The sequence below is a fragment of the Sebastes umbrosus genome, chromosome 24, assembly GCF_015220745.1.
Source record: "Sebastes umbrosus isolate fSebUmb1 chromosome 24, fSebUmb1.pri, whole genome shotgun sequence".
In the NCBI taxonomy this organism is placed as follows: Eukaryota; Metazoa; Chordata; class Actinopteri; order Perciformes; family Sebastidae; genus Sebastes; species Sebastes umbrosus.
In genome coordinates this window covers 11,430,634-11,456,684 of record NC_051292.1, presented here as the reverse complement: position 1 = coordinate 11,456,684, position 26,051 = coordinate 11,430,634, and the positions used below count along the sequence as shown (strand labels likewise).

General features: G+C 43.4%; 1 protein-coding gene across 6 annotated transcripts in view; it reads left to right on the top strand.

Annotated features, from left to right (window-relative positions):
* LOC119483764 (receptor tyrosine-protein kinase erbB-4-like) overlaps positions 1-26,051 on the top strand; it is a 296,368-nt gene that overhangs the window by 179,058 nt on the left and 91,259 nt on the right. For all 6 annotated transcript variants that reach the window (XM_037762210.1, XM_037762209.1, XM_037762206.1 and 3 more), the window contains exons 4-6: positions 22,221-22,355; positions 23,630-23,695; positions 25,371-25,489. In XM_037762210.1, coding sequence (XP_037618138.1) covers positions 22,221-22,355; positions 23,630-23,695; positions 25,371-25,489 — 320 coding nt within the window. The remainder of the gene's footprint in view (positions 1-22,220; positions 22,356-23,629; positions 23,696-25,370; positions 25,490-26,051) is intronic.

Below are 26,051 nucleotides of genomic sequence, written 5' to 3'. Positions count from 1 at the left end.
GTCAGAGAAAAGTTGGACAGCGGAGATTCATCCCGGGCTCTGATGCCATTGACTTTGCCGTAGTGTTTTCGTGATTGATGGTGGGGGATCGTGACAGATTTAGTGTAATAAGCAGCGTTTTATGGAGTCTGAACACGGTGATAAAGGACTCCTGAGAGTTTTAAGGGCATGCTGACACCTTAAGCTGGTAAAACAGTAGGGCGCCTTCCATTCTGACCACCCCTACGCAGAAAGGGAGGCCCAAGTGGACCTTTATCTCTGTCTGACTCATGATAGATTGTTTTCTTCCCTGACTCTCTCTCTCTGTTGTTCCTCAAACTGCACTAACGAATGCTTTTATTCTGCGAACCCAAGACTGCCACAAATAGTCATCATTTGGACAATTGTCCCTCCTGTTATTTCATGAGAAACTGCTCGAGTGTGCTCATCTGTACTTGGAGGTATTTAATTTCCAGTGAGGTGAAAATGTTTCATGATAGGTGTCCTTCTCAAGCTTCCAGGGTTGAGGCAATGACGCAGTTAGTGGAGAAATGTGCTGTTTTTCACCTTATATATATATACTGTACCTATATATATATATATATATATATATATATATATATATAGTAGAATAACCAACCGGCTGAAGTCCAGCAGTACATTTTGTGAAACGATCAGGATGTTTTTCTTTATGTAACCGGAAAAGGCACAGTGGAAAATATAAGCGAGGTATCTTCAAATAATCCTTTCTGGGTGCAGGAAGGTATTCCTTGCATTATTTATGTCCACAATGCATAATCTACATCTCTGAATATTTCCCTGAAACTTGTGGAGACTCGTAGACTCAAATCTACCACTGTGACTGCACTCCACTGTCTGGCCACACACATCTCCTGTTTGAGTGCATCCTCAGGACGGGTGCCTCACATCGCTACCCTTTCGTCCATACCCCTCTGATCCCACAGCACCCCGACGCTGCAATTAAGCCGGATCCACCCATGCATATGGATCAGTGCTGTTCCTCTTGATTCCCTCCACTCCTCTGTCTGAAAAAAAAAATCTCTCTTTTAAATAAACTCACAACTAGGCCAGCGGATTATTCTCTTCCCAATGATAATAAGGAAAGCTACCGTGCTTTGGATTCATTGTGTGAAATGTACTTATTTGTAATTAATATTGAAGGGGTGTACATGCCCGGGTGAGAATATTCCTCGCTGTACATTAAACAACAGCCTCACCACTGCTTTTATCCCTCAGCGGATTCACGACACAGTTGGAGTCCATAGATGGCATAGAATTCCATTTGGATGCGGAGTTGCATACGGCGGTGCAGTCTAGTATAGTACCAGGGATATACTATAGTAATCTGTGTTAAAGAAAATCCCCCTGGTATCGACTTGTTCGGCCTCCCCCCACGATGCTCCTGCAGCTTCTTGTAAGCCTTAATAACCCAAAACACATACACAACACATGGACTCCGCAGTGCTAATTACCCCATACTGCGCAGCAGTGGCGATAACGCCAACCATAAGACTCTCAGAGCTGATGAGGTGGCGTGTATGAAATGGTTTTCGCAATCCCCCCTCTTTCTTTCCTTAACTTTTGCTTTGTTTGTGAGCTCTTTGTTTTTCTGTTTTTTTACGTTTTTCCCTACCCAGTGAAATTGCCCATTTGGATGGGCTCCAAATGGCTCAGCGTGCCCCAAAGAGAGCTCCGGCTCCAGCTTCCCATCTGGCAGCAATGCCCCCCCCCCATGCTCGTGTGCAGAAAGCAAAACACCGGCTCTGCCATCCCCCCTTTTTTTTCTCTCTCTCCCATAACCTCTCCGCCTTTCTCACCTGTTTTGCTTCCCTTAATGCTCACTGGGACTGTAGCGACACCGCCATGATTCCACAACCTGGCAGCAGCCCAGACATCCCCTAATTTAAAGCTAATAATTTACCGCCGCTGTCTCGCTAATTGCAGCATTTTTGTGAGTATTTTTGAATGCGTTTGGGCCAAATTACCAACAGCAGCTTGCTGCTGAGATGAATTGATTAATAGACTTCATTATAATTAACCCCATGTGCGTTTTCATATTTAGAGCATGACTATTGATTTACCGGCTCATAGTCACTGTGCTCGGCTAAATCAGCAAAACAAATGGGAGATTTTTCTTCGTGTTTAAGGAGATTTGCAAAGTGATGATGGCGGGGGGATTAGAATAGCTGTGACTACATCACACTGATACCTACAGCAGTGTCGAGGCATATACTGTAGTTGTTTAGCAGGAGTGTGGACTCAAGTTACATGACTCAGACTTGAGTCAAACTCGAGTCACAGATTTGATGACTTTAGACTCGACTTGACAAATTTAAATTAACGTTACTGAGCGCCAGTTGGCACCAGTTACCCTGTTGTTAAAATGACATGCCATTTGGTGTGCCATTATGACTTGTTTAGGACTTGAAACTCTAATTCCAGGACTTTTGAATTGACTTGGGACTTGACTCAGGACTTGCCAGTCTTTACTTGGGACTTACCTGTCTCTACTTGGGACTTGACTCAGGACTTGCCTGTCTTTACTTGGGACTTGTCTCAGGATTTGCCAGTCTTTACTTGGGACTTACCTGTCTCTACTTGGGACTTGACTCAGGACTTGCCTGTCTTAACTTGGGACTGGCCTGTCTCTATTTGGGACTTGATTCAGGATTTGCCTGTCTTGACTTGGGACTTTACTCAGGACTTGCCTGTCTTAACTTGGGACTGGCCTGTCTTGACTTGGGACTTGATTCAGGACTTGCCTGTCTTGACTTGGGACTTGACTCAGGACTTGCCTGTCTTAACTTGGGACTTGTCTGTCTCTACTTGGGACTTGATTCAGGACTTGCCTGTCTTGACTTGGGACTTGACTCAGGACTTGCCTGTCTTAACTTGGGACTTGTCTGTCTCTACTTGGGACTTGATTCAAGACTTGCCTGTCTTGACTTGGGACTTGACTCAGGACTTGCCTGTCTTAACTTGGGACTGGCCTGTCTTAACTTGGGACTTGCCTGTCTCTACTTGGGACATGATTCAGGACTAGCCTGTCTTTACTTGGGACATGATTCAGGACTAGCCTGTCTTTACTTGGGACTTGACTTAGGACTTGCCTGTCTTGACTTGGGACTTTTCTCAGGACTTGCCAATCTTGACTTAGGACTTTCCTGTCTTTACTTGGGACTTGTCTGTCTCTATTTGGGACTTGACTCAGGACTTGCCTGTCTTGACTTGGGACTTTTCTCCGGATTTGCCAATCTTGACTTAGGACTTTCCTGTCTTTACTTGGGACTTGTCTGTCTCTATTTGGGACTTGATTCAGGACTGGCCTGTCTTTACTTGGGACTTGCCTGTCTTTACTTGGGACTTGACTTAGGACTGGCCTGTCTTTACTTGGGACTTGACTCAGGACTTGCCTGTCTTGACTTGGTACTGGCCTGTCGTTACTTGGGACTTGCCAATCTTGACTTAGGACTTTCCTGTCTTTACTTGGGACTTGTCTGTCTCTATTTGGGACTTGATTCAGGACTTGCCTGTCTTTACTTGGGACTTGACTTAGGACTGGCCTGTCTTTACTTTGGACTTGACTCAGGACTTGCCTGTCTTGACTTGGTACTGGCCTGTCTTTACTTGGGACTTGACTCAGGACTTGCCTGTCTTGACTTGGTACTGGCCTGTCGTTACTTGGGACTTGCCAATCTTGACTTAGGACTTTCCTGTCTTGACTTGGTACTGGTCTGTCTCTATTTGGGACTTGATTCAGGACTTGCCTGTCTTGACTTGGTACTGGTCTGTCTCTATTTGGGACTTGATTCAGGACTTGCCTGTCTTTACTTGGGACTTTCCTGTCTTTATTTGGGACTTGATTCAGGACTTGCCTGTCTTTTCTTGGGACTTGCCTGTCTCGACTTGGGACTGGCCTGTCTCGACTTGGGACTGGCCTGTCTTTATTTGGGACTTGAGTGCAAAGACATGAGACTTACTCGTGACTTGAAAAAACGACTCGGTCCCTCCGCTGTTATTTAGACACACATTGATACAATAAGGTTTGATTTAGCTGCACCAATTGTCTTCAGTAAATATTGAATTAAAAAAAATCTCAACACAAGTTTGAGCTCCTTTTTTCAGCTCCTTTTTTTTTTTTTTTTTTTTCCAAAGTAGCTTCAGAAGTGTCATAAAGGCTGAATTTGATCTGTACAGTAAATCCCCTCAGTGGAGAGTATAAAGATCCAGCACATCAAAGATATTATACCCTCTGCTTATTTGAAAAAAGGGCACACACACCTAAAAGGAGAATCCTCCAGCACCGCGGCTCACATGGAGACGGCTGACTGATGTCGGCTTTTTAATGCAGCCTCCATTTTTCAACTTTTTTTGCACCTCACATACAACTCAAATCGGCACTTAAGAGGGATCCGGCCATATTTATATATATATCACTGTCCGTTTTGAGGAAAAATCCAGATACAGAGTGAAAAAAGAATTGTGTGTGGAGTTTGTATTGGAAAAAACCTACTTCCAAGGCCTCTTTATTTAACATAAAGCTTGTGGTGTGATCTCCAAAAAGTGGTGTAATTACAGGAAGATCAAATAGAGCAAAAGCGGCTAATGCTAATACCCGCTCTCACTCCGGACTGTTGTGAGGAAGAGGGGCGAGCGGAGGGGATGGGGCCCATTAATAATGAATCCAGTGTCATCATTAAGGCGGCAAATGATTAAAACATATCTCCCAGCTTCAAACGCTGCTTTTCTACCCCAGAAAACGCTGGATGTGCGAGGCGAGCGAGCCCTTCAGTCTGCTTGTGAAATAAAGTTTAGCTTTTTTTCTTCTTTCATCTTTACCCCCCTTTTTTCTTGTAGTGTTGAAAAAGCCCAAAGCAACCAGCATCCGCCTTTTTTTGAAAACAAAAACCAGTGTTATGTAATGTAATGCAACGTGTAGATGGGCATTTGAGATATGAACTTTCATGCCAAGCTTTGTTGCACATTTCTGGGTATACTCCCGTTGTGTCTCTTCTGAGGAACAGACTTTCGTTAAAGAAAGGTGACATTCATTGACATGCAGACGCACGATGGGACGCCATGTCTGACTCCGCGGTTTCTTTTCTCATCTCTTTATTTCCCCGTTCTTGCACCCAGAAGTCATTGTAATGCCGTGCCCGCGCTCGGTTACATCAGTGTTGTGCCGCCTGCGCTGCCGTTGGTGGTTTTTGTTTAAACCCTTTGACGAGAAGGCCCAGGGGGCTCGGGGTTTGTCTCCATTAGTGGCTGAGGCATGTCTGGAAGGAGGGCAAAATGATCTCTAATGGAATGGTAATAGTCCCCCAGGGCAGTGTGTCTGCTGCCCTGTGCACCGTTCTTTGATGCTAGGGTTCACTCTCGCCGGCTGACACCAGCTGACCCCGGCTGACCGAGCTTCCTACACACCTGACACAACCTCCAGCGCACAATAATGGCCCTCGCTCCATAATACTGTGCAACATGGCAGATGAAAAGCCTCCCCTATCCTGTGTTATATGTCCAATCATGTCTTTGGGGAGTTAACACGGGAAAGTCTGTAAGCAGTTCTAATAATGTCAACAACTCGCGCCCGAGATAAGCTCAGCCAGCCGCCACAGAGTGAGTCGTCACTTCCACTTCTCAGCGGCAGAGATCGGGGAGTGATGATAATAAGGATATCTTGTTGCAGTAAAGTGGGGCAAGCACGTTCAAACTGTCTCCCTGAAATAGCTCAAAATTTCATCATGTCATGCTCCGAACCGAATGGAAGGTTTATGATGATGGCTGGGTTGTCAGGATGTGCAAGTTGTAGGAAAAGGAAGCTAATTTCAGGACAAAATGTCTCAGCTTAAATGGCCTTAAGCAGCCAAATAGAACAAATTATGTTTAAAGAATTTAATTTGCACTGTTTTGAAATGTTGGCTTCTCAAATATTAGGTAAATAAACTGATATATTTATGAACATATCCTAAATGTACAAAGGCGTATTAGGGCCATTGTAAGTAACAAAACAAAAGATTTAAATGACAGAGCCGGGGGGGTTAATAGTCTGAGAAAAAAACTCTGAATTTCCAAAATAAAAGTCACAAATTTACAAGAAAACTTGGGGAAATAATGTTGTGTTTTTTTCATTTTCAAGTTTAGGTCAACCTGATGACTTAATCAAAAATATACTATGCAATCGGATTTAGCATTGTAGAAATAATCGTGATTTTAGCCCAAAATTGACGTGCATTGAGCCTATTCAGACAAAAAACAACATATTGATTTGAGTTTTTTTTCTTGTAAATGCATTACTTTAATCTCGGAGAATATCCATGATTTTTTTCTCCTAAATTTATGAGTTTTTTTCTCACAAATTTATAACTTTATAATCTCAGAGAATATTTAGAAATATTTTTTTCCATTAAATTAGATTTTTTTCTTGAAAATGTATGACTTTATAATCTTAGAGAATATTCAAGTTTTTTTCTCTCAAATTTTAGGACTCTAATCCTTTTTCTAGGAATACTCCACCCCCCTTACGCCGTCGTATAAATGTGGATATACAAAATTGAAATAAAAGCAAAAATAAAAGTCACTAAAAACATATCAAATGTTTCCAGTAACAGTCTGAATGCAATAATTGCACCCTTAAAACTGTACCCAACAACGTGTCTAATCTAGCTCAGACTCAGAGTGGAAGTGGTGGGTGGTGCGGCGGCGGCAGCGGCGGCTGAATGAGTCAGCATTTCCACTTAACAGAAACCCCGCCTAATCAAACCAAATAGCCGTGACTTCATCAAACTTGCTCATTAGTGCTGAATTCATTTTTTCGGGAGATTAGAATTACTTGTGACCAGACTCTTATGTTCCCCTTTTTAAATAATTGTGGTGTTAAAGAGAGCAAAACCTCAACTTGTGTAATTCAGGACAAAATCCAACAAGGCTTTCCTCTAGTTTCTCTACAGATTGGGGCCACATGATGGTTATGAATCCCTTCTTAAAACCAATTTGATAACCCAAAATCCTGCACTGTCATCGAGCTAAAAAACAAGCCTCGTTTTTGGTTGGCATTCTGATGATGTGAGGTTTCCGTTTGACAGTAATTATATTCAAAGCGTCTGCTTGTTTGTCTCGCCACGAGGCACATGCTCCCCCCCCTGACATTGCAACATATTTGTATGCTTTGGGGGCCTCTGGAGAAATGAATAGTGTACGCTTTCGCACTGTGTTCTCTCCCAGGCGTCTGCGAGCTGCTTGACTTTGGCGAGTTTTAATGACATTTTCTGGGGTCCATTATGTTTTTTAAGTGCCCCGCCTCAATCCCGAGCCCCTCTCGAGATCCGTTGTGTAACTTCCACTCCGCGCTGCGAAACCATTTGAGCAATCATTATCACTGATTCATATGTGTACACTGCATCTGTGGAAAATAAGCCAAAGGTTGTCAGGTGGGGAGGGGGAGGTGGAAAGGGAGGAGCGGAGCTGGACCGGCTCGCAAAACCTCACACTAAATATACTGTAGAACCAGATGGAGGCAATTTACCGGTCATAGTTGATTTGCTGGTGCGTGTCCGTGTCGGTGTGTCCCAAATTACCCGAGTGGAGGGATGAGTGCTGCAGCTCTGTGCCAGAAAATGACAAATTGCCCATTTAGCCCATTGTAGGTGTCAATTTTAATGTAGAGGGTTAGCTCTGTTTTCGACACTTCTTAAGCATTTTGCTCCGTGAAAATATGTAACGAGTCCGATTTTGAATTACAAAAACGCACGTCTTGACGAGCTTCGGTGTGTACGCTTGCGCACACGCGGCTCTTTTTTATTTTTTTGTTGTTGGTTTCCTGGACATTTAATAATAGCCCACATTTCAAGTTATGTGCTCAGCTCCTCAGCAGTTTTACAGTCTTGATGGCTCCCCTATGATCCACTCATAGTGCCCTCTAAATTTTAGTTCGATGTTCTCAGCTCAGGCAATTGTACCAAAAACACTATTTCCAGCACAATAACTGACTGTCAGGGCAGCTCCACTGTGAAACACTGCTGTTGTAGAAAAACAACATGGGACAGCAATTCTGGAGTTGTTTGTACTTTGAGACTGTACCTGGCAATTTATTTGATGAGTGAGTTGCTTGACCTCTGGGTCACTGAGACCTATTAAAAGCTCAGTATCAAACTTCAAAAACACATGACCGGTAAAAGTACTTTACTTTCAAGCTTTTTTGAGCTTGTGGTTTTAATTGATTTTCAAATCTGTCCAATTTTTTAACTTAAAGAGGACCTACTATGCTAATTTTCAGGTGCATGCTTGTATTTTGGGTTTCTACTAGAACATGTATACGTGCTTTGATGCTCAAAAAACACTTTATTTTTTTCATACCGGCTGTGCTGCAGTGCATATTTCACCCTCTGTCTGAAACGCTCCGTTTGAGTTCCTGCCCCGCCCTCCCGAAAACCCCAGTCTGCTCTGATTGGTCAGCCGGTCCAGTCTGTCGGGATTGGTCAACCGAACCAAACTCTTTGGACTCCGCTCCAGCCCCGCAACTTTGTTTGAGGGCGTGCCAAACTAGCCGCTATAGGCAGCTATTATGCAAATGTGTTACTTGGTGACATCACCACGTTACGGAAGAAAAGGCGGGACTTCAAGCGAGGCTTTTCAGGCAGTTCAGGAGCAGTGTTTCTCCTTTTGGCGTGGACTTTGAACTTTGTAACTTTGCAGATGTTTTACATACACAAAAAACTATACAACACACTAAAGGAAAGGGAAAAAAGCATAACAGGTCCTCTTTAACAAAAGTAGGAATTTAAATGTGAACTAAATGTTACTAAACTGATAACAGCTTCTCTCCACTAATCCCCCCACCGACACATACACACGCACCAGCGTCGGTCGCCGGCGACCGCCGCCGTTCGTTACCTTGATTAGCATTCAGCGGCGCTCTCATCTCTTTGGCTGGCTCTTTTGTTTGCCCGCGCTGATTGGAGGGCCTCTGCTTAATTTAGATGCAGGGAAGCGGTGACAGAAGAGGGCTTATTAGGGCTGTGAGCCCATCCCGCCTTAAGTGCAGAGTCTCCAGTTCCATTTTCATTTGCCTCCATTATTGAATTTGCTGGCTTCTCATTCGCCCTGATTGCATTTTGTGTCACCTCTAAAAAAAAAAAAAAATTGGCCTCCCCCAGAGGTACTGTGACACTCGGATGGGAGTCTTCCGTTATGATAGTAAAGTATGAGGCAGACAAAAGTTTAGAGATTGACACTATGATATTCTTTTTTTAATTATAAATTTTGAAGGCTTTCTTTTTTTTCTTACGTCTGAGCCAAAAGTCTATAAAAGTTTTCGGTAACACTTCATTTTACAGGTCCTCAAATTGCATGGTAATAAGGTGATAAAAGGTGATAATAAGAAATAAAATATTTGGAATTACTGCCAAATTAGCCCAATATTTGACTCCAAATTTATCAAAAAATACTTTGTATGGCTGTCTTGACTTGGGACTTGACTCTGGACTTTTATTATTATTATTTTATATCTATTATAAACATTATTTAATCATTATATTCAGCTATTTCCCCAATAAGCAGTAATAAATAGCTGTTAAGGAAAAGAATACAAAGTTAATTGACATGCTTTATCCCCATATCTGCTGGTAAATAGATGATAATTAGCAAATAACTTCTTTGAATCATTACATTAGCTACCAGATTACATTTGTGTAGACAATAAGTCACACAACGGTGAGATTTGTGCCTGATCAGAAGTGTCTTCTATTAGTTTTCCACCTCCGATGAAGAGCAGCCGCTTCTCAAGCCTAAGGGCCCTATTTTAATTATTATATGCTATTTTTAGACTTATTAAATCATGTTTATAACGATACATTTTGAGGTAAATATTGGGGTAATTTGGCAGTAAATCCAAAGAAATTCCAAATAGGTGACTTGCTAATTATCACCTAATTACCATGACATTTGCGGACCTGTAAAATGAAGAGCTACCAAGTTTTCCTAATCATGATGAACTTGTGGTTGTATTTTGTTAGGAGAAGGAAAGGAAGTGAGGAAAGGAGAGAGGTAGTGTTTATGTGAGGGGAGCGTGACAGACGGGCGGAGCAAGAGTGGGTAGATGAAGAGTGATGGCAGGGATTCATTTAGCATCCATTTGAAGTAAAGAAAAAAAAAAAAAAAAATGAATGTCATCTCCGCCTCCACCTTTTAGCTGCCTCCTCCAGCACCTACACAGCCTCCATAATCTCCTAACGCGAAGCATTTTTCATAAGGATTCATCGCAAAACAATATCATTCGAGACTGCGAAATTTAATCAGGGGCTTTAAAACACAATTATGGTTATCGGGGAGGACACGGCGGCGGCGGCGGCGGTGGCGCTCGGGATCGTGGGAGGAGGAGCGGCGGGGAAGATGGAGGGGGACCTCCCCCGCACTGTCTGCGCCCTAGCGCTCCTCTCCCATTTGTCACCGAGCACAATATCTCTTTGGCTGGCAGAGCTAATAATGGAGAAGTGGGGGAAACGGGACTCTGGAGACCCACCTCCGCTTCGCCGTGAAGATCAGATAAGTTCTCCTCAAGTCAGAGGCCCCCCCCGAAGCCGCCGCCGGATTCGCTTGTAAGGCTCGTATCATTTATAAAGACGCGGGCGCGCCCCGTTTGACAGCTTTTTAGGGTGTGTGAATAATACAGCTCTTTATAAAAAAGTGCAACTGCAGGAGCAGGATGTTTTCCCCCTAGCCGGGAAAAGGAACGCCACTTTGCACTCATGAAAAGTTCATTTCATTTTGGTCACTCGTACCCCCCTTTCCCACCCTCACCCGCCCCCTTTTGCTGATGCTTTGCTTTTTTTCACGCCTCGAGGCAAACTAGTCGCCGTTTTCTGTCTCTATTATCTTGGCGATCTGCAGCCATTTATCTACCGGCGGCTTGTTTGCAGTCTGGAGACTTAACAGTTATTCATGGGATTTGAGAAGTCGTTTTCACTTAAGCAGCTACTTTCTCAACAGCTTCTGTGTTTTTTTGTTTTTTTTTCTTTCCCTCTTTTAGAGTAAATATGCTTGGAGGCACTGTACAGTGGAGTGCTTCACAATTACACACAGAGGGTTTCCTAAGAGACCGACTGCTTGTTTTCCAGTCAAGTCATGTGTTTACCTCAAACCACGGGGGTTTTTTAGTCTTACTGTAAATTGGCTGCGGAAAAAGAAACTTTATTTTAATTACGGGTCTGATTTCGGCGCACGCACTCCTGACCCCGGCGCACCAATTAACCACCTCATTCGTGCTCTTTCGCCTTCTCCAGAATTCCCCCCAGGAAATTGCACCATGCATCTTTCTTTCTTTCAGGACATCTCTTTGTTCTCTTTTTCTGCTGAAGTGTCGTTCGTTCACGACCGCGCATTCCGGCCGTGAGATGAAAGAGACTTTTACACGAGTGCGGGGAACCGGCGCTTTATTGTTTGACTGATCTCGTTGCCCTCGCATGCGCGTGTGAAGTTCAAAGTGCTTTTGTGAAAAATCCTCGAGACGGATGCCGGTTGGCAAGGCAACTGTTTTTGTGTTATTTGTTTTTGTTGATGTCCACCAATTTTTTTTTTTTGCTCATTCCATCTGCAGGCAACAATTTTCAATCATTGGGCAAAAAAATCCTTAATAACCTTTCAGCATATTGTAATTCAAGTGTTCTGAGAGACTTCTGCACCTCCTCATGGCTCTGTTTTCAGGCTTTAAAAAAATCTAACCGGAAACTTTGGCCAATTTCCTCAACTTGATCACAACGTGGCTGCCGGGTCACAAACTTCCTCTTTTTACAGGCTAAACAGTACACTACAAGTAGGGATGCACCAATCCGACCTTTTCAGATACCGATAGCGATACCTGGGTTTCGGGTATCGGCCGATACCGAGCACAGATCCGATACCGAGTTTAATTGATAAGCTTTATGCCTCACTGTTTTGGAAGTGACTGGGATCATTCCATCATCATGTGTAAGACAACAGGCTTTCCTAACTTTGTAAAAGAAAATGTAACAAAAAAATACATAGATATGTATTTACCGAAATGTTATTTGGCTATAATTAAAAAAAATAGTACACCGGCAACTTAAAAACGTACGTAAAAAACATTTAAAAAAATAAATAACGTAACTTAAAATGTAAAAAAATTTAAAAATTTAAAAATAAAAAATAAAAAATAAAAAATGAAAAACACAAAACAATGTAACTTAAAATGTAATTTTTTTTTTAAACGTAAAAAAAACGTAAAAAAAAAAAAAGGAATGTAACCAATCTTCAAAATTAACAGGAATTACAATTGAAGTTTAAACCTTTTTAATGCAGCACCAAAATGGTCAAAACTTAAACAGGAATTCAAATTCCAGTTTATAATGTATATAGTATTTAAACATAGAATTGAACTGAATAGATCGGCCCCATTGTCACAGATATCCAATCCAGCTATTTAAGTCAGTATCGGCCCAATATCCGATCTGGTATCGGTGCATCCCAAACTACAAGATGTTTCGCGAGTGATTGACTCGTGGCTCTCATAGACGGCAGCTGGACGGCAGACTCCAGATCAGCTCTGATTGGTTGTTTTCCTCCTTCTATCCTGCAGATGCCGTTAGGAGCACCGGAGGACACAGAGACACGTGATGTTTTTTTCACATTAGGATGGATATAGTGACCGTTTTATAAAAATAACTAATCATATTCGCTCCATTTCTACCGACTGCTGCTTTAAAGGCGGTAGTTTCTATACATGGTTATCCACATTTTTATCAGGGGGGGGGGGATTGAAAAATCGCAGCAAAAAAGCACTCAAACCTCTCCGTCTCTCTAACTTTACTCCATTGGCTCTCATGCGAGTCATTATTTTCCAGAGTTGCAGATTTGTCGCAGTTGTGTAACGTTCATCGGCGTTCCCCGAAGAGGTCGCACTCTAAGAAAATGAAGGCAATTTGTTTCATTCCCCAGTTCGCCACCTTCTGTCATGCCATCTGTCTGCGCCGTGTCACGGGTTACGCAGAGCACCGGGAACCCATGCATGCAAATGACTGCAAAGAGCTCGCACACACCACCCGTAAATCCTCAAATAAAAGCTCTTCAAATAATGCCCCGGCCTGCTGGGGCCCCAATAAAGGCCCGCGTAAAACACAAACATTTGTGGGGGGTGAAATGACTTGGCCTGATGTGGTAGATTCAATCTACATTTCCACTGCATTAATTCCTTCAGCACAACACCAACCAGTCATGCCGTACTCACCGTTCAGTTGAGTTCTAACAATTCTCACTCATTTAATTTATTCCCTTTGGTTCAAAATTTGCTGAACTTTTTAAGCCAGTGAAACTCAAACACTTCCTACAGAAGTTTCACATTAAAAGCCTTAAAAAAAAGCGAAGATTTCCAGCTTTCGATGTGGCTGAGAGGCTTCGCCGGGTGCTGGGAGACTAAAATACCTTTGAGTATACGAGCGTCTGACGAGAATACAAAGAGGTTTTACACTAATTACCGAAAGCTTGATCATTAAATGGAGTGCAGAGATTGTAGTGTGTGTGTGGAAGCTCTTTCATGCATTTACATTTAAAGTTCTACCAGGAAGGCAAACAGAAAGGCTTTTAATGTGAAACACAACAGCAGGATATTATAATTATTGACAGCAGCTTAACACCGACTAGAAAAAAGGGTAGAAAAGAAATTAAAGATTAGATTAAATTAAGGCTGTCAATCGATTAAAATATTTAATCGTGATTAATCACACATTTTTTCATCTGTTCAAAATGTACCTTAAAGGGAGATTTGTCAAGTATTTATTACTCTTATTTTCGTTTCATATGAAGAGTTCTTCCTCATCTTGGGTTGGTTGGGATGCCTCCGCTTGCTGTACTTCACTCTCCTGCTCCACATCCTTTTCAACATGACCTTTTCAATGACTTCTCATTAATGGCAATACATTGGATCTTACTGAGATCATGAAGAAGGTGCATCTTACTTAGGTTTTTATTTTGGCGGGGGAAAAAAATTGGTAAAAAAATCCCAAACAAAGGTGCTTCCGTTGGGCTTCCTACGTTTCCCTCCCAAGCTCTGAGTGATTAATTGGCATTTAAGAGGTAAATCCTCGGCTTAACGCTCACGCTCTTCCTACAAATGCGAGGCTTTGTCGACCTGATGAGGCAGAGATTCTTTTTTTTGCTGTTGGACAGCCGTCGTGTGTCCGTGTGCAGCGCTTCACATGTTCACCAAAGAATTTTAGACGACTAAAAATGTACAATTTTGTCTGCTTTCTGATGAGCTTTCCCGTGCTTGTATATGTGTGTGTGTTTGTAAGTGTGTGTGTGTTTGGCTGAAGAGAAAAAGAGGGTACCCGACTGTGGAAAGAAAGAGTGATCATCTCGATTTCTCTGTTCCCCGTGCTCAGCAAGTCGGCCCATCAGCGGAGTGAGAAAGCACATTTGGTGGGGGTGGTGGCGGCTGGGTCTGAGGGGTTGGGGGGGGTGGAGGACGACAAGGATGGAGAGATGATCCTAATAAAAGAGAGCAGAGTGGATGGCCCGAACGGCCCCGCACTCTGCTTGAGTTGTGTGATACGTGGCAATAACGACAAACGCATGGACTCATCAGTCGAGGACGGATCACCATTATGGCCTTATTCATCAGCATAATTAGGGAGAGAAAGAGATGTGGGACAAGTGGCTAGCAGCACTGATGAAAGCTCATCAACGGGCTCCCTATAGAGCTATGGCCACTGATTGGTGCTGGGGCCATCATCGCCTGGAAACTACTCCAAACTAGGGGCTCTTCGCTCTGCTGAACGACAGTAAAATGAACTTAATTGGCTTGCAAAGGCAACTTGGCACAGGGATCATTTTTACTTCCTTAACAATCTGTGCACTGATTGGCCTGTTCTCACTCTTCTGAGTGCGTATGATGCACAACGCAAATAGATATTTGAATCTTCTACCACATTGCCTCACCAAAACCTTGAGCTTTTTAAAAACCACCACAAAGTCGGTGGCTTTTAATTCTTTTTCATAGCTGTCAATAATCAACTGTCACGGGAGTATTGCCAAGGCATTCTGACTGGTCCTTCCTACGTCAAAGATCTAGAAGAAAGCCCTTTTGTTTGTTATAGATGAAAGTGGCAGCTAAGTGCAAAATGTGAATTATAATTGTAACACTAAGGGTGTGAAAAGGTTAACCAGTTCCCCAACATTATCAGGTTTCTTCAAGTGTTAAGTCATTAATTTCAGACCAGTGTTTTGCCCTTTAATTGGTTAATTTATCTACTTTAATGGCAGCATACAAGCTTGTCTCAGTTGTATTTTAAATAGTTTACATTTAATTTTTTTGCAATGAAGTCCCCTCTTTTAGCAGGAGGCCTTGTTGCATCAAGTTCCATAGTGCCAAATCACACGCACCGCCCTTTATATGGAGCGTTGGAGCAAGGCAAAATTGTAGCATCGATAGGACGGGATGACACGGAAGAAAGACATTAGATGAAGTTGTTCGTTCATTCGTCGATTCATTCCGTTTTATTTGATAAACGACTTCTCCAACCAAGTGATCACCTCATATCCCACTGCACAGTCCCACATCTAATCTAATCTCTGATTCAACACGACACTTCAACTTTCGCTTGGTGAGATTTTTTCTGAGACACTTTCTGCCAAGAGAGATGTAGCAAAAAAAAACGCTCCACAAGAAACAGTCTTGAGCCAAACATGACCTGAGCATATGGCGGCCGAGCCCTCGGCAGCGTAAAACGGGCGTCGCTGGGGAACTGTGTCACCCCGGCGAAGCACCCGGCGGAAATGGGTATCAAAAGGGAGGACGGGAGTCTTTTGTGTGATATCAGTTCATTTTAAAGGCGACAAAGTTCATTAAAGCACATTTTTCCATCTATAGTGTAGGAATTGAAAGAAGCAATGAGGAGCGAGGCGCTGTGATAAGATCCATGGTAACTAAATAGGTTTTACAACATTGCTCTCATTCAGCTCTTATTCTCTTTGGTCAACAGAGATTAAATTAACAAATGTGCTACAGCGAAGCTCCGTATGGCAATGTAGAATTATTTAAAGCACACACATTATCTTCAGCATTATAAAGGCGGAAATCTGCCTCATGTGCCACCAACCAAATACCAGTTAGAAGCACAAATAAAGCCGATTCTTACATTTTAAGTGCAAAAGTTAAACAGAAGTGCCACCTATTTGTCTAATGTTCCATCTGCTGCCATTGTTCGGCCCTCAGCAGAGCGGAAGCTTGAGTTACGTTTAAGTCACATTTCACCAACCGTGTCTCACAACAAAATTCCCGTACAACTAAACTGCAATTATTTTTCGAGGGAAACGTATTTTCTCCTGGATTACGGCGCAATTTTAAACAGTTTTCAACACGTAATTAATGTTGTAAATTGAAACAAAACAAAACCACAGCAAAACTACTTCGTTAAGTTTAGTAAAAAGCATCATGATTTGGCTGAAAATGTCTACCACATTGAAGCAAAACAACAAAACTACTAGTACTACTTTTACTAGGCTTTTTTGTGAGGGGGTCTTAAAGAGACAGGCGCTAAAACAGGGCGTTTCAGACAGAGGGTGAATACAGGTATGTTCAGGCAGACCGTATGAGAAAAAACATGTGTTTTTTTTATATTAAAGCATGTAAACATGTTCCAGTAGAAACCCCAAATACAAGTATGAACCTGAAAATGAACACGATATGTCCCCTTTAATGACCAGTACCACAAGCTCATATTTCATTGGACTATTGGAATAACTTAGTGTTTGTTTATCTTTTCACTTCATGAATAAGATTTTAAAAAAATTGTACGTGTGTTTGACATTTTTCCCAATGCATAGCCTGGAGAAGTCCACATAAAGTCTGCATAAGGGTGCTTCTGAACTTGTGTACTATGAAGTTCACTTGAGGCACTTCAAGTCTACGATTTAGCGAGAGTGAATGCATCCTTGCTTTTAGAGCTACAACTCAAGAAGCTGTTATTAAGAACATTTGGAAGTATTTTTTTAATCTTAATTAATTGTGTTAACCTTAGCAATAACCTCTCTCTCCCATGCTCTCCTCATATCTCCCTCTCCTGCTGCCCTCTCTGTGTCTCACCCCTCCACCTCCTCCCTTTTGCTCTGATGCAGGACAATAGCTTTTATGACTACCTCGTAATTCACAGCTTTGTGGAGGGCGAGGGGATTGGGCGGAGGGCGGCGGAGGGGGGGATGTAGTGGCGGATGGTCGGCTGTAGATCTCCCGACCTGATGGGAAGATCGAAGCGTGGAGGTGGGGGTACTAGAGGGGAGCGGGAAGGAGGGGTAGGCGGTGGCGCAGGACTGTCTCGCGTTAATGAATGACCACCCGATGCTGGCTTGTCATCCCGCTGGAAGAGTTAGTGCCCTTGCCTGGATGGACAGCAGAGGTGGCAATTTGTCTCTCAGCGAGCAGACGGGATCTGGACACAAGCACTTAAAAGAGCATTTGGGACAGCGCTGGGCGGGTCGAACGGCGAGATGGCTCCCCATAAAACAGCAAAATGGATTTTATCTGTCATACCTTCAAATGTAGAAATTATGACTTCAAAAAAAGTTGCCGTCTTATTTTGTCACTCTAAAAAAGTTTAAAATGTTTCGAAAACAAAATCCAGCTGTTGTTGCGTTCTTCCAGTCAGGTGTGGTAAGAGTTAATTGCTGAGTGAAGGAGAGCTCTTACCCATCATTAAGTGTTCAGCCATGTCGAAAAGACGCCCAAACAAATGCCTGGTCTGAGCTTTGGCCAGACTACAGTGAACTTCATTAAAATAGCTGTCTTTGTGAGACTGTGTGGGTGACCCTGTGTGTTCCATGTTGACTTTTTTTGTTTTTTTACTGTACTAAGTTGTGTACATGTTGGAATAAATTTGCTGTCTCCTTTGAGGAGTGACAGCCGATTAAACTGTTATCAGGTCATTAAATGTACGTTATCAGTGTTTTTAAGCCTCATAGATGTGGGGCAGTAGGGCCCTGCTACACCCACTAGTTTTCATCTTTTCATATGGTGGATGACTGAAAAAAGGAATAAAAGAAAACGACAGCGACCTAACTAGCGTAGTAACTATGACAGGAGTAAAACACTGACCCCCATTTGATAAGATTTTGTACCAGAGTCCCCCATCTAATAGGATTTGTGCTTTTAGATATTTTATTACACAAAGTGAATGAAACCCATGACCAAAATAGTCATACATTCTCTCATTGTTTTACTCATGGATGGAATTATAGTGAATAAATGATTCCCCTTTTTGCTGGGGACTCCCTGGAACCCTTTCAAGGACCCCTCGGGGTCCCCGGACCCCACTTTGTAAACCACTGGTATAGACAGCGTCAAACTCCATATGGGGTGGAGGTTCAGGGTGATGGATGGGACACAAAACACAGCCGCTAAATTCCTTTCACCCAGAAGGCCAGGTTTTGCATCCATTGTGAAACCAACACTGTGTAGTTGTCTTTGTGTTCACATCCTGAAGTTTCACTTTCACTTTTCAAACTTAGTTATTTTAAGCCATAGCATGATCTCTTCCCCTGAAATTAACTAAATGGTTTTGTTGCTTATACCTAAAGAAGTCGTGGTTTTGTTGCCTAAATGTAAAGAAGTTGTAGCTTTGTTGCCTAAACCTAAAGTTGTTGTTTTGTTGCCCGAACCTAAAGAAGTTGTAGTTTTGTTGCCTAAACCTAAAGTTGTTGTTTTGTTGCCCGAACCTAAAGAAGTTGTAGTTTTGTTGCCTAAACCTAAAGAAGTTGTAGCTTTGTTGCTTATATCTAAAGAAGCTGTAGCTTTGTTGCTTAAACCTAAAGAAGTTGCAGCTTTGTAGACTAAAACTAAGGAAGTTGTTTTGTTTGTGTTCAAAAAGTAACGTTTCGTTCAGTTTTACAACGTGTTAGAAATGTTGATTTTAAGTTTTGCTTTCACTTTTACAACATAGTAAGCGTAGCAGGCCCCTACTGACCCACATCTATGGTGCTCATAGCAACTGATAATGCTTATCGAATGGCCTGATAACAGTCGAGTTGGGTGCGAGTGAAGTGGCACTTTCTAGTGGTGAGGGCAACAACAAAGCCATGAATCGTGTCAAGGTGACTCGAGGGGAAACAGGATTATAATCCAGTGCTGGGTTAGAGGTAATGCGCATATGATCTCTCATATCTCCTCTACATCATTAATATGCATATTCAGTATATCGCTATATATAATGTCAGAAATCTGTTGAATCTGGGATGTCGCTTGCTCATTTCAATAGTACTTTTGAATGACATCGAAGCGTGCTGACAGTGCAGTCCACATGTTATTTGACTAAAGCACAGCCCGTCTCTTTTTCCACCCACCATCTATGAATGTAAAACACCCCCCTGATAAATCGTCCATTGTGACGGGAACATGATTACATGAAGCCGCGGCTGTAGGCCATTCAGCGGGCAGACGGAGCGCCATGTCACCTCTAAGAGGGCTTTGAATAAATGTCCCCGTCTCTACCAAGGCTCACTTCCTTAATCAGGGTGTCGGATGGTAATGATTAGCTTCCTGCGCGCGCTCCTCAGCTGCTGAATCGTCCGCATAACTCATACTCTGTTAATAATCTGCCTGGGGAGATAATACCCTTCTTTACCTTCAGCTAATCCAGCCCTGATTTGAACCACATTGTTACTTTTTTTATATTAAATTTAATTTATTATGACAAGTACTTTCATGGAATCCGGCACTACTTCATATTCAAGGAGAAGGGGATGCGATGTGATTGTATCTAAATCCCTCAACTAGGTTAAATAACACAGTCAGCTGGTGTCCCAGAGAGACACTGTTGTTTCTCTTCTGCCACGGGTCACGGCTTGGGAGGGGGGGGGGGATTACTGCAGCATCATTTCATTCTGTGTCCATATCCAAAATCTGGATTAGTAACAGGGAGAGGGATTAGAATTTATTATCATACTCCATGCGCAGGCATCTGTTAAGGGCACTGGTCCTTGAAAAGAAACATATTTTTGCTATTAAGCAAATGCTGGACGAGGAGTGTGCCTTTGTCTTTGGTGCTTCGGCTCTCAGTTTGATAGAGCGATGCGGAGTAGGTCAAGAGAGCTGTGATCTCTTATTTTCTCTGAGTCCGTTTGATGAGTCGGGCCTGTTGTGAGCCAAGAGAGAGCACTTGAAGATAATAGTGGAACAATACAACATTGAACGTGTTCCAAAATGCTTCTTGTATTTTACTCTACAAACACAGACTGTATTTAAAGAGTAGACGTAGTCAGCGTGACGTCACCCATTGGTGTGTGGACTGCGGTTTTGAAGCATCGAGTAGTGCATTTTGGCCGTCACCATCTTGGTTTCTGGCCATGACCATCTTGGTTTCTGACCGTCGCCATCTTGGTTTCTGGCCATCACCATCTTGGTTTCTGACCGTCGCCATCTTTATTATTGGCCGTCGCTATCTTGATTTTTGACCGTAACCATCTTGGTTTCTGGCCATCCCCATCTTGGTTTCTGACCGTAACCATCTTGGTTTCTGGCCATCACCATCTTGGTTTTTGACCGTTGCCATCTTGACTTTTAGCCGTCGCCATCTTGGTTTTTGGCCGTTGCCAACTTAGTTTTTGGCCATCACCATCTTGGTTTCTGACCGTCACCATCTTGGTTTCTGGCCATCACCATCTTGGTTTCTGACCGTCACCATCTTGGTTTCTGGCCATCACCATCTTGGTTTCTGACCGTCACCATCTTGGTTTCTGGCCATCACCATCTTGGTTTCTGACCGTCACCATCGTCACCATCTTGGTCTCTGGCCATCCCCATCTTGGTTTCTGACCGTCACCATATTGGTCTCTGGCCATCCCCATCTTGGTTTCTGACCGTCCCCATCTTGGTTTCTGACCGTAACCATCTTGGTTTCTGGCCATCACCATCTTGGTTTTTGACCGTCACCAACTTGGTTTCTGGCCATCACCATCTTGTTTTTTGACCGTTGCCATCTTGACTTTTAGCCGTCGCCATCTTGGTTTTTGGCCATTGCCAACTTAGTTTTTGGCTGTTGCCATCTTGGTTTCTGATCGTCACCATCTTGGTTTCTTGCCATCACCATCTTGATTGTTGGTCGTGTCCATCTTGTTTTTTTGCAAGCAGAAGTGACACGAGAGGGTGGAGCTAAGTACAACCGAAAGCTGAATAAAACATTTTTAGGCGAACCAAAAATGTTAATATTAACTTTCATGAACTGAAAACACACTGTGAAAGGGCTAAAGTTATAGACGAGAACACGGACAACTCCCAGACCAGACAACGCCGTGGTAGTGACCTGTCCATCACAAGGTAGATGCCCTATAGCATCCCCTGCTTTTGGTTTCTTTCTTTCATTCTTTTTGGTAATTTGACTCTAAATGGGACCATAATTTACTAAATGAGCATCATGCTGTATTGAAGAAGACTTGAAACTAGCGACTGAGATCATACACTCACATTTACAATGAGGTAATAAATCGAGTGAGAAGTAGGCTCATTTTCTCATAGACTTCTATACAATCTGACTTCTTTTTGCAACCAGAGGAGTCGCCCCCTGCTGGCTATTATAGAAAGAATGCAAGTTTAAGGCACTTCAGCATTGGCTTTACTTTTCAGACCCAGAGTTTCCCACTGTCTACAAGCAGAAATCAATGAGATGTAAATACATCTGCTCTCCACCTATAGCATGAGTCCCTCTGAGAGAAACTGTACACCAGTCTTCATTTATCAAAACGCTCATTTTATGAACAGTAGCTATATATATGTCCGCTCCCGATAACAATTTCAGTTTTAATTAACACAACAAGTATCCGGTGTCTTCCAGTGACATTCAAACTCATTAGAGCTAAATTACATTATTTAATACTCAATGCATAATTAGGAATTTACACCAGCGTACAGTTTGGCGTTTCTTTTCAAGGCTGCTTCGTTTACATAGTAAGAATCCATTTACTTATTTTTTTTTTCTGCAGCAGTTCTTTATGAAACATCATTGTCTTTGGACATGGCATTGAATTACTGTGTGCATTTGTCAATAGCATTTATCTTCATGCTCAGATGCACTTCAGGGAACACTTTATGCAGCGTGGTACTTTGAGACAAAAGGAACGATGGGAGTTAACCTTGAAGTATTGATTTCCTGCCATCTTGTACATGTGCTATATATCCACGGCTATGTGCTCATTTCTCTCCTTTCTCTTTCTCTCTCCCTGTGCAGAGATACTGAACGGGGGTGTTTATGTTGACCAGAACAAATTCCTGTGCCATGCGGACACCATCCATTGGCGTGACATTATCAAGAACCCCCAGGCGGAGCTGCTGGTGGTGCCATCCAACAACAGCAACCTTGGATGTGAGTAGCGCACGTGGGTGGAAACCAGTGGAACCAGTAGGCATGCCAACATGCTGTAGAAGCACACACACACACACACACACACTCACCCCCCACCACCAGCAGCAGCTATCTCTTTTTATTCATTCCGTTTGCCTGGCGGCCATTTGGAAGCGAAATCACATAGTGTTAGATCAGCGTGTGAACCTTTCCATTGTAGTGGTATGGTCGCGGCTCTGCAGCGAGGCCCATGGAGCCGCTGTCTGCTGTGCTCTTTTTAAATCTCAGTGAATCTGACAGCTGGTTTGAAGCTGCCCACTTCCCTCTCTTTGCGGTCCCCGCAGTCCCTCAGCTCCCCCCCCCCACCCCCTGCTTTGGACATAACAGGCGTCGCTATCCGGCGGACATTCGGCGTCAAACTCTCTCAAACTTTTCCTGCACATTTATAGACAAGCGTCTTGCTCATTTCAAGACGGAGAGAAGTTTCTCCGTCGCCCTCTGTATCAAAAAAACACGTCAGGGTGGGAAATGTTGAGCTTCTTTGATGAGAAGGCGATGACCTTTCTTTGCTTGCAGACTGAGCCCGAAACACAATCTGCATACTCGCGACATCAGCGGGGAGTTTAGACGTCGTGGTTAAAATAAAGGGTTTGAGAAGACACTTTTAAGTACAATATGTGCAAAACACTTTTTTTTTTTTTTTTCTATTTTGATTAGATGGCACTGATGGAGGAGGAGGAGGATGAAAAGCAGCAAAAAGAACAGAGGAGGTGGGCCAAAAAAATGACAAGAGAGCGAGTGGGAGTTGAGGTTGCCAAATTGGGGCCCTTTGCCAAGCCGTAGTTAGTATTTAACATTAACAACCCCACAGTGGGAGTGGTTGAAGGGGCCGGGTGACAATCTGCTGTACTGTTCCACTTACTCTGTAATTAACCCGTAGTCAATTAAGCCTTGATGATGGGCCACTGGCAGATGAAGGCTGTTAGTGCTCTGTCAGGTCCCACTTTGCCTGTGCGAGCGCCTGATGGAAGGGAGTAGAAGCCTGTCTTTCATGCTCCTGTTTTTTCCACAGGCCACAAGTCGCTACAATGGCTCCCGGGTCTATTGTGGGATGAGCGTAGGAGATTCGACAGATCCGTCACCAGTCGGGGGGGAAGTTTTAAGGCGGTGCGTGACTGGACGATTAGGCGTTTTTGCTGCGTGAGGGGGCTGTGTGTGTCGACGTGTCAAAACTACATCTTAAGTTTGCTGAGGAGTTGTCTGTGTGTGTGTGTGTACATGTGTGTGTTCTGCAGGCAGACGCTGTCATCGCTCATGTAACGGACGCTGCTGGGGCCATCAGGAAGACCAGTGTCAAACCTGTGAGTATGCAAACACACATACAGTTACCATGGAAAGCCCGCTAACTATGGTGGGACTAAGAGGGCATTACAGAAACTGACTTAAAGGGCGAATCCATTCTCTTTTTTTTAGGTTTTAATATCATTCTGTAGCTTTCCAGTGGTGTTCCTTATGTATTCAAATTTGAACGTTCAAATTTGGTCAAAGTACGTAGCGTCAAAATGTTATTCTCCCTTCTAAAAACTTTTTTCCCACGTGACCTGATGTAGTTTTCTGCATGATGACGCTGCTACATGTACAGTATATATACATCCTTAAAGTCAGTGTATTAACGTTACATACAGTAACCTTAGATGACGACATGCTCCCAGTTTGGAGAAGCAGACAGCTGTAGCAGCATGGAAGCCGAGCAACGTACTGCTGCGTGGACCATCTGACCGCCCTTTTCTGAAGGGGAACTAAAGCCGTTGTGTCGCTGTCTTCAAACCCACCAGACTCCATTCACAAAAACAGTCATTTTACCTCGCAGAACACGGGAGTATACTACAAAAAATTTCAAAAAATCCAATCGCCTAGTTTGTAGAACCCTCTGTATTTACTGAATGGTGGGAGAAACTTGAGGATGCTGTACAGTCTGCTTTAAAATAATCTATAATCTGTTTTGACACAGATGTTTTATTTTTGGGCTGGGTGATCACATCTGTTTTTTATCTTTTTCTTCTTATTCTATTGAGCGCAAATTTCAAAAATCATGTTTGAGTTCAAGAAAATAAATAACGCTGAGAGGATTTCTTAGAAAAACGTGACAAAAAAGTGATGAAATGAAAAACAAAAGTGAAATGTTAAGTTCTCTGTTTAATTGCCGTTCTACCCGTGTCGTCAAAACCCAGAGAGGAACTGGCCTGTTTTTCTCAGACTAACGCAGACTAATACACTACAGCGCCTTGTTGTTTTTTTTTTCACTACTGCATCATTATGTTCCCAACACAGCAGAGAGTGAGCACAGCAGTTTTTAATGCCTCAGCTTCAAGCTCCTGCTGACTCGCTGGCTGCTCCGTCTCCTACTCTACCAATAATGTGTGGGAGGCTGTTCTTTAGCACAACTTTGATGCAATAGGTACGAGCCACATCCAAGTATTTGTACTGTACTAATAATACTGACTAATACAGCTTCCCTTTAAAGTCGAAATGCAGGAAATGGAGTTCATATTTCAGTTGGCATAGCAACAAATACAACCAGGCTTTCGGGGAATTATCAGCGCAGTTGGAAGGTGTCTCTGGCCAATCGGTCCGCCTGGCAGAATACACCCGTTGTGCAAACACAGATACGGCGAATCAGGGAGGTCCGTGAACTTGTTTTTTCAAACTTTATTTATCCGGGGAAAACCAATTGAGCTCGCTCCGGCGGCATCCCACTTCAGGTTGGCGCCTCGGAGCTGCCAGGCGCGGTTTTCAGCCTGCCGAGCTGAAGCCGAAGGATAAGAGGCTCGTTCAAGGTCACCTCCGGAGCAGCTGCTCAAAGAGGCGCCGTGCTTTTTTTTGAAGTGCATTCAAGCCGGCGACCCCCGTGGTCACGGACCCGCTTGTCTGACCTTTAGGTTTGCCGAAGCCCCTCATTTGTTTCAGACGATGTTTGTGTGGTTGCGAATGTGTGTGTCAGACCTTTAAAATGCTGTCTTCTCACTTCCTGGGCAGTGACAAAGACGGTGTGTGCAGAGCAGTGTGACGGTCGATGCTTCGGGCCTTACGTCAGCGACTGCTGCCACCGCGAGTGCGCCGGCGGCTGCTCGGGCCCCAAGGACACGGACTGCTTCGTACGTCACACACACACACACACACACACACACACACACACACGCTGTCACCCTCTTTATCACTCCTTTAACTTTCTTTCCTTTTTACTTTCTCATTTCTGCCTCACACACATCCCCCTCCATCATCCCGTCTTTTGTGCACCACCCGTTTGTCATCCTCGCCCGCCTGAAAATGATCCACTTTGTTTACCGCCTGATAAATTGTTTGTCATTTTACGGCGGGGCTGTAAAAGTCCTTCCGCCGCGGCGCTCCTTAAAAGAACAAATTGGTGATTCAGTGTTCCAATTAGTCCCCCTTTTATCACCTCAACGTCTTCCTGTTTCGCACACCCGTGCGCAACCGGGCCGGGGCGCACGCCGACAGAGATGATATTGTAGTTGTAATTCACAGAGAGGCTCATCCAATTCAATTACCGCCGGCGCAGCCTGTGGCCGCACACATGACAAAACACTTAAGAGGTTTATGGGGAAAACATTTCACCATTTAGATCATGGCTGTGGATCAATGGCTCCAATTTTTCTGCCATTTCGGGGGAGACAAGGGACGGTTGCGCGGTCGCGA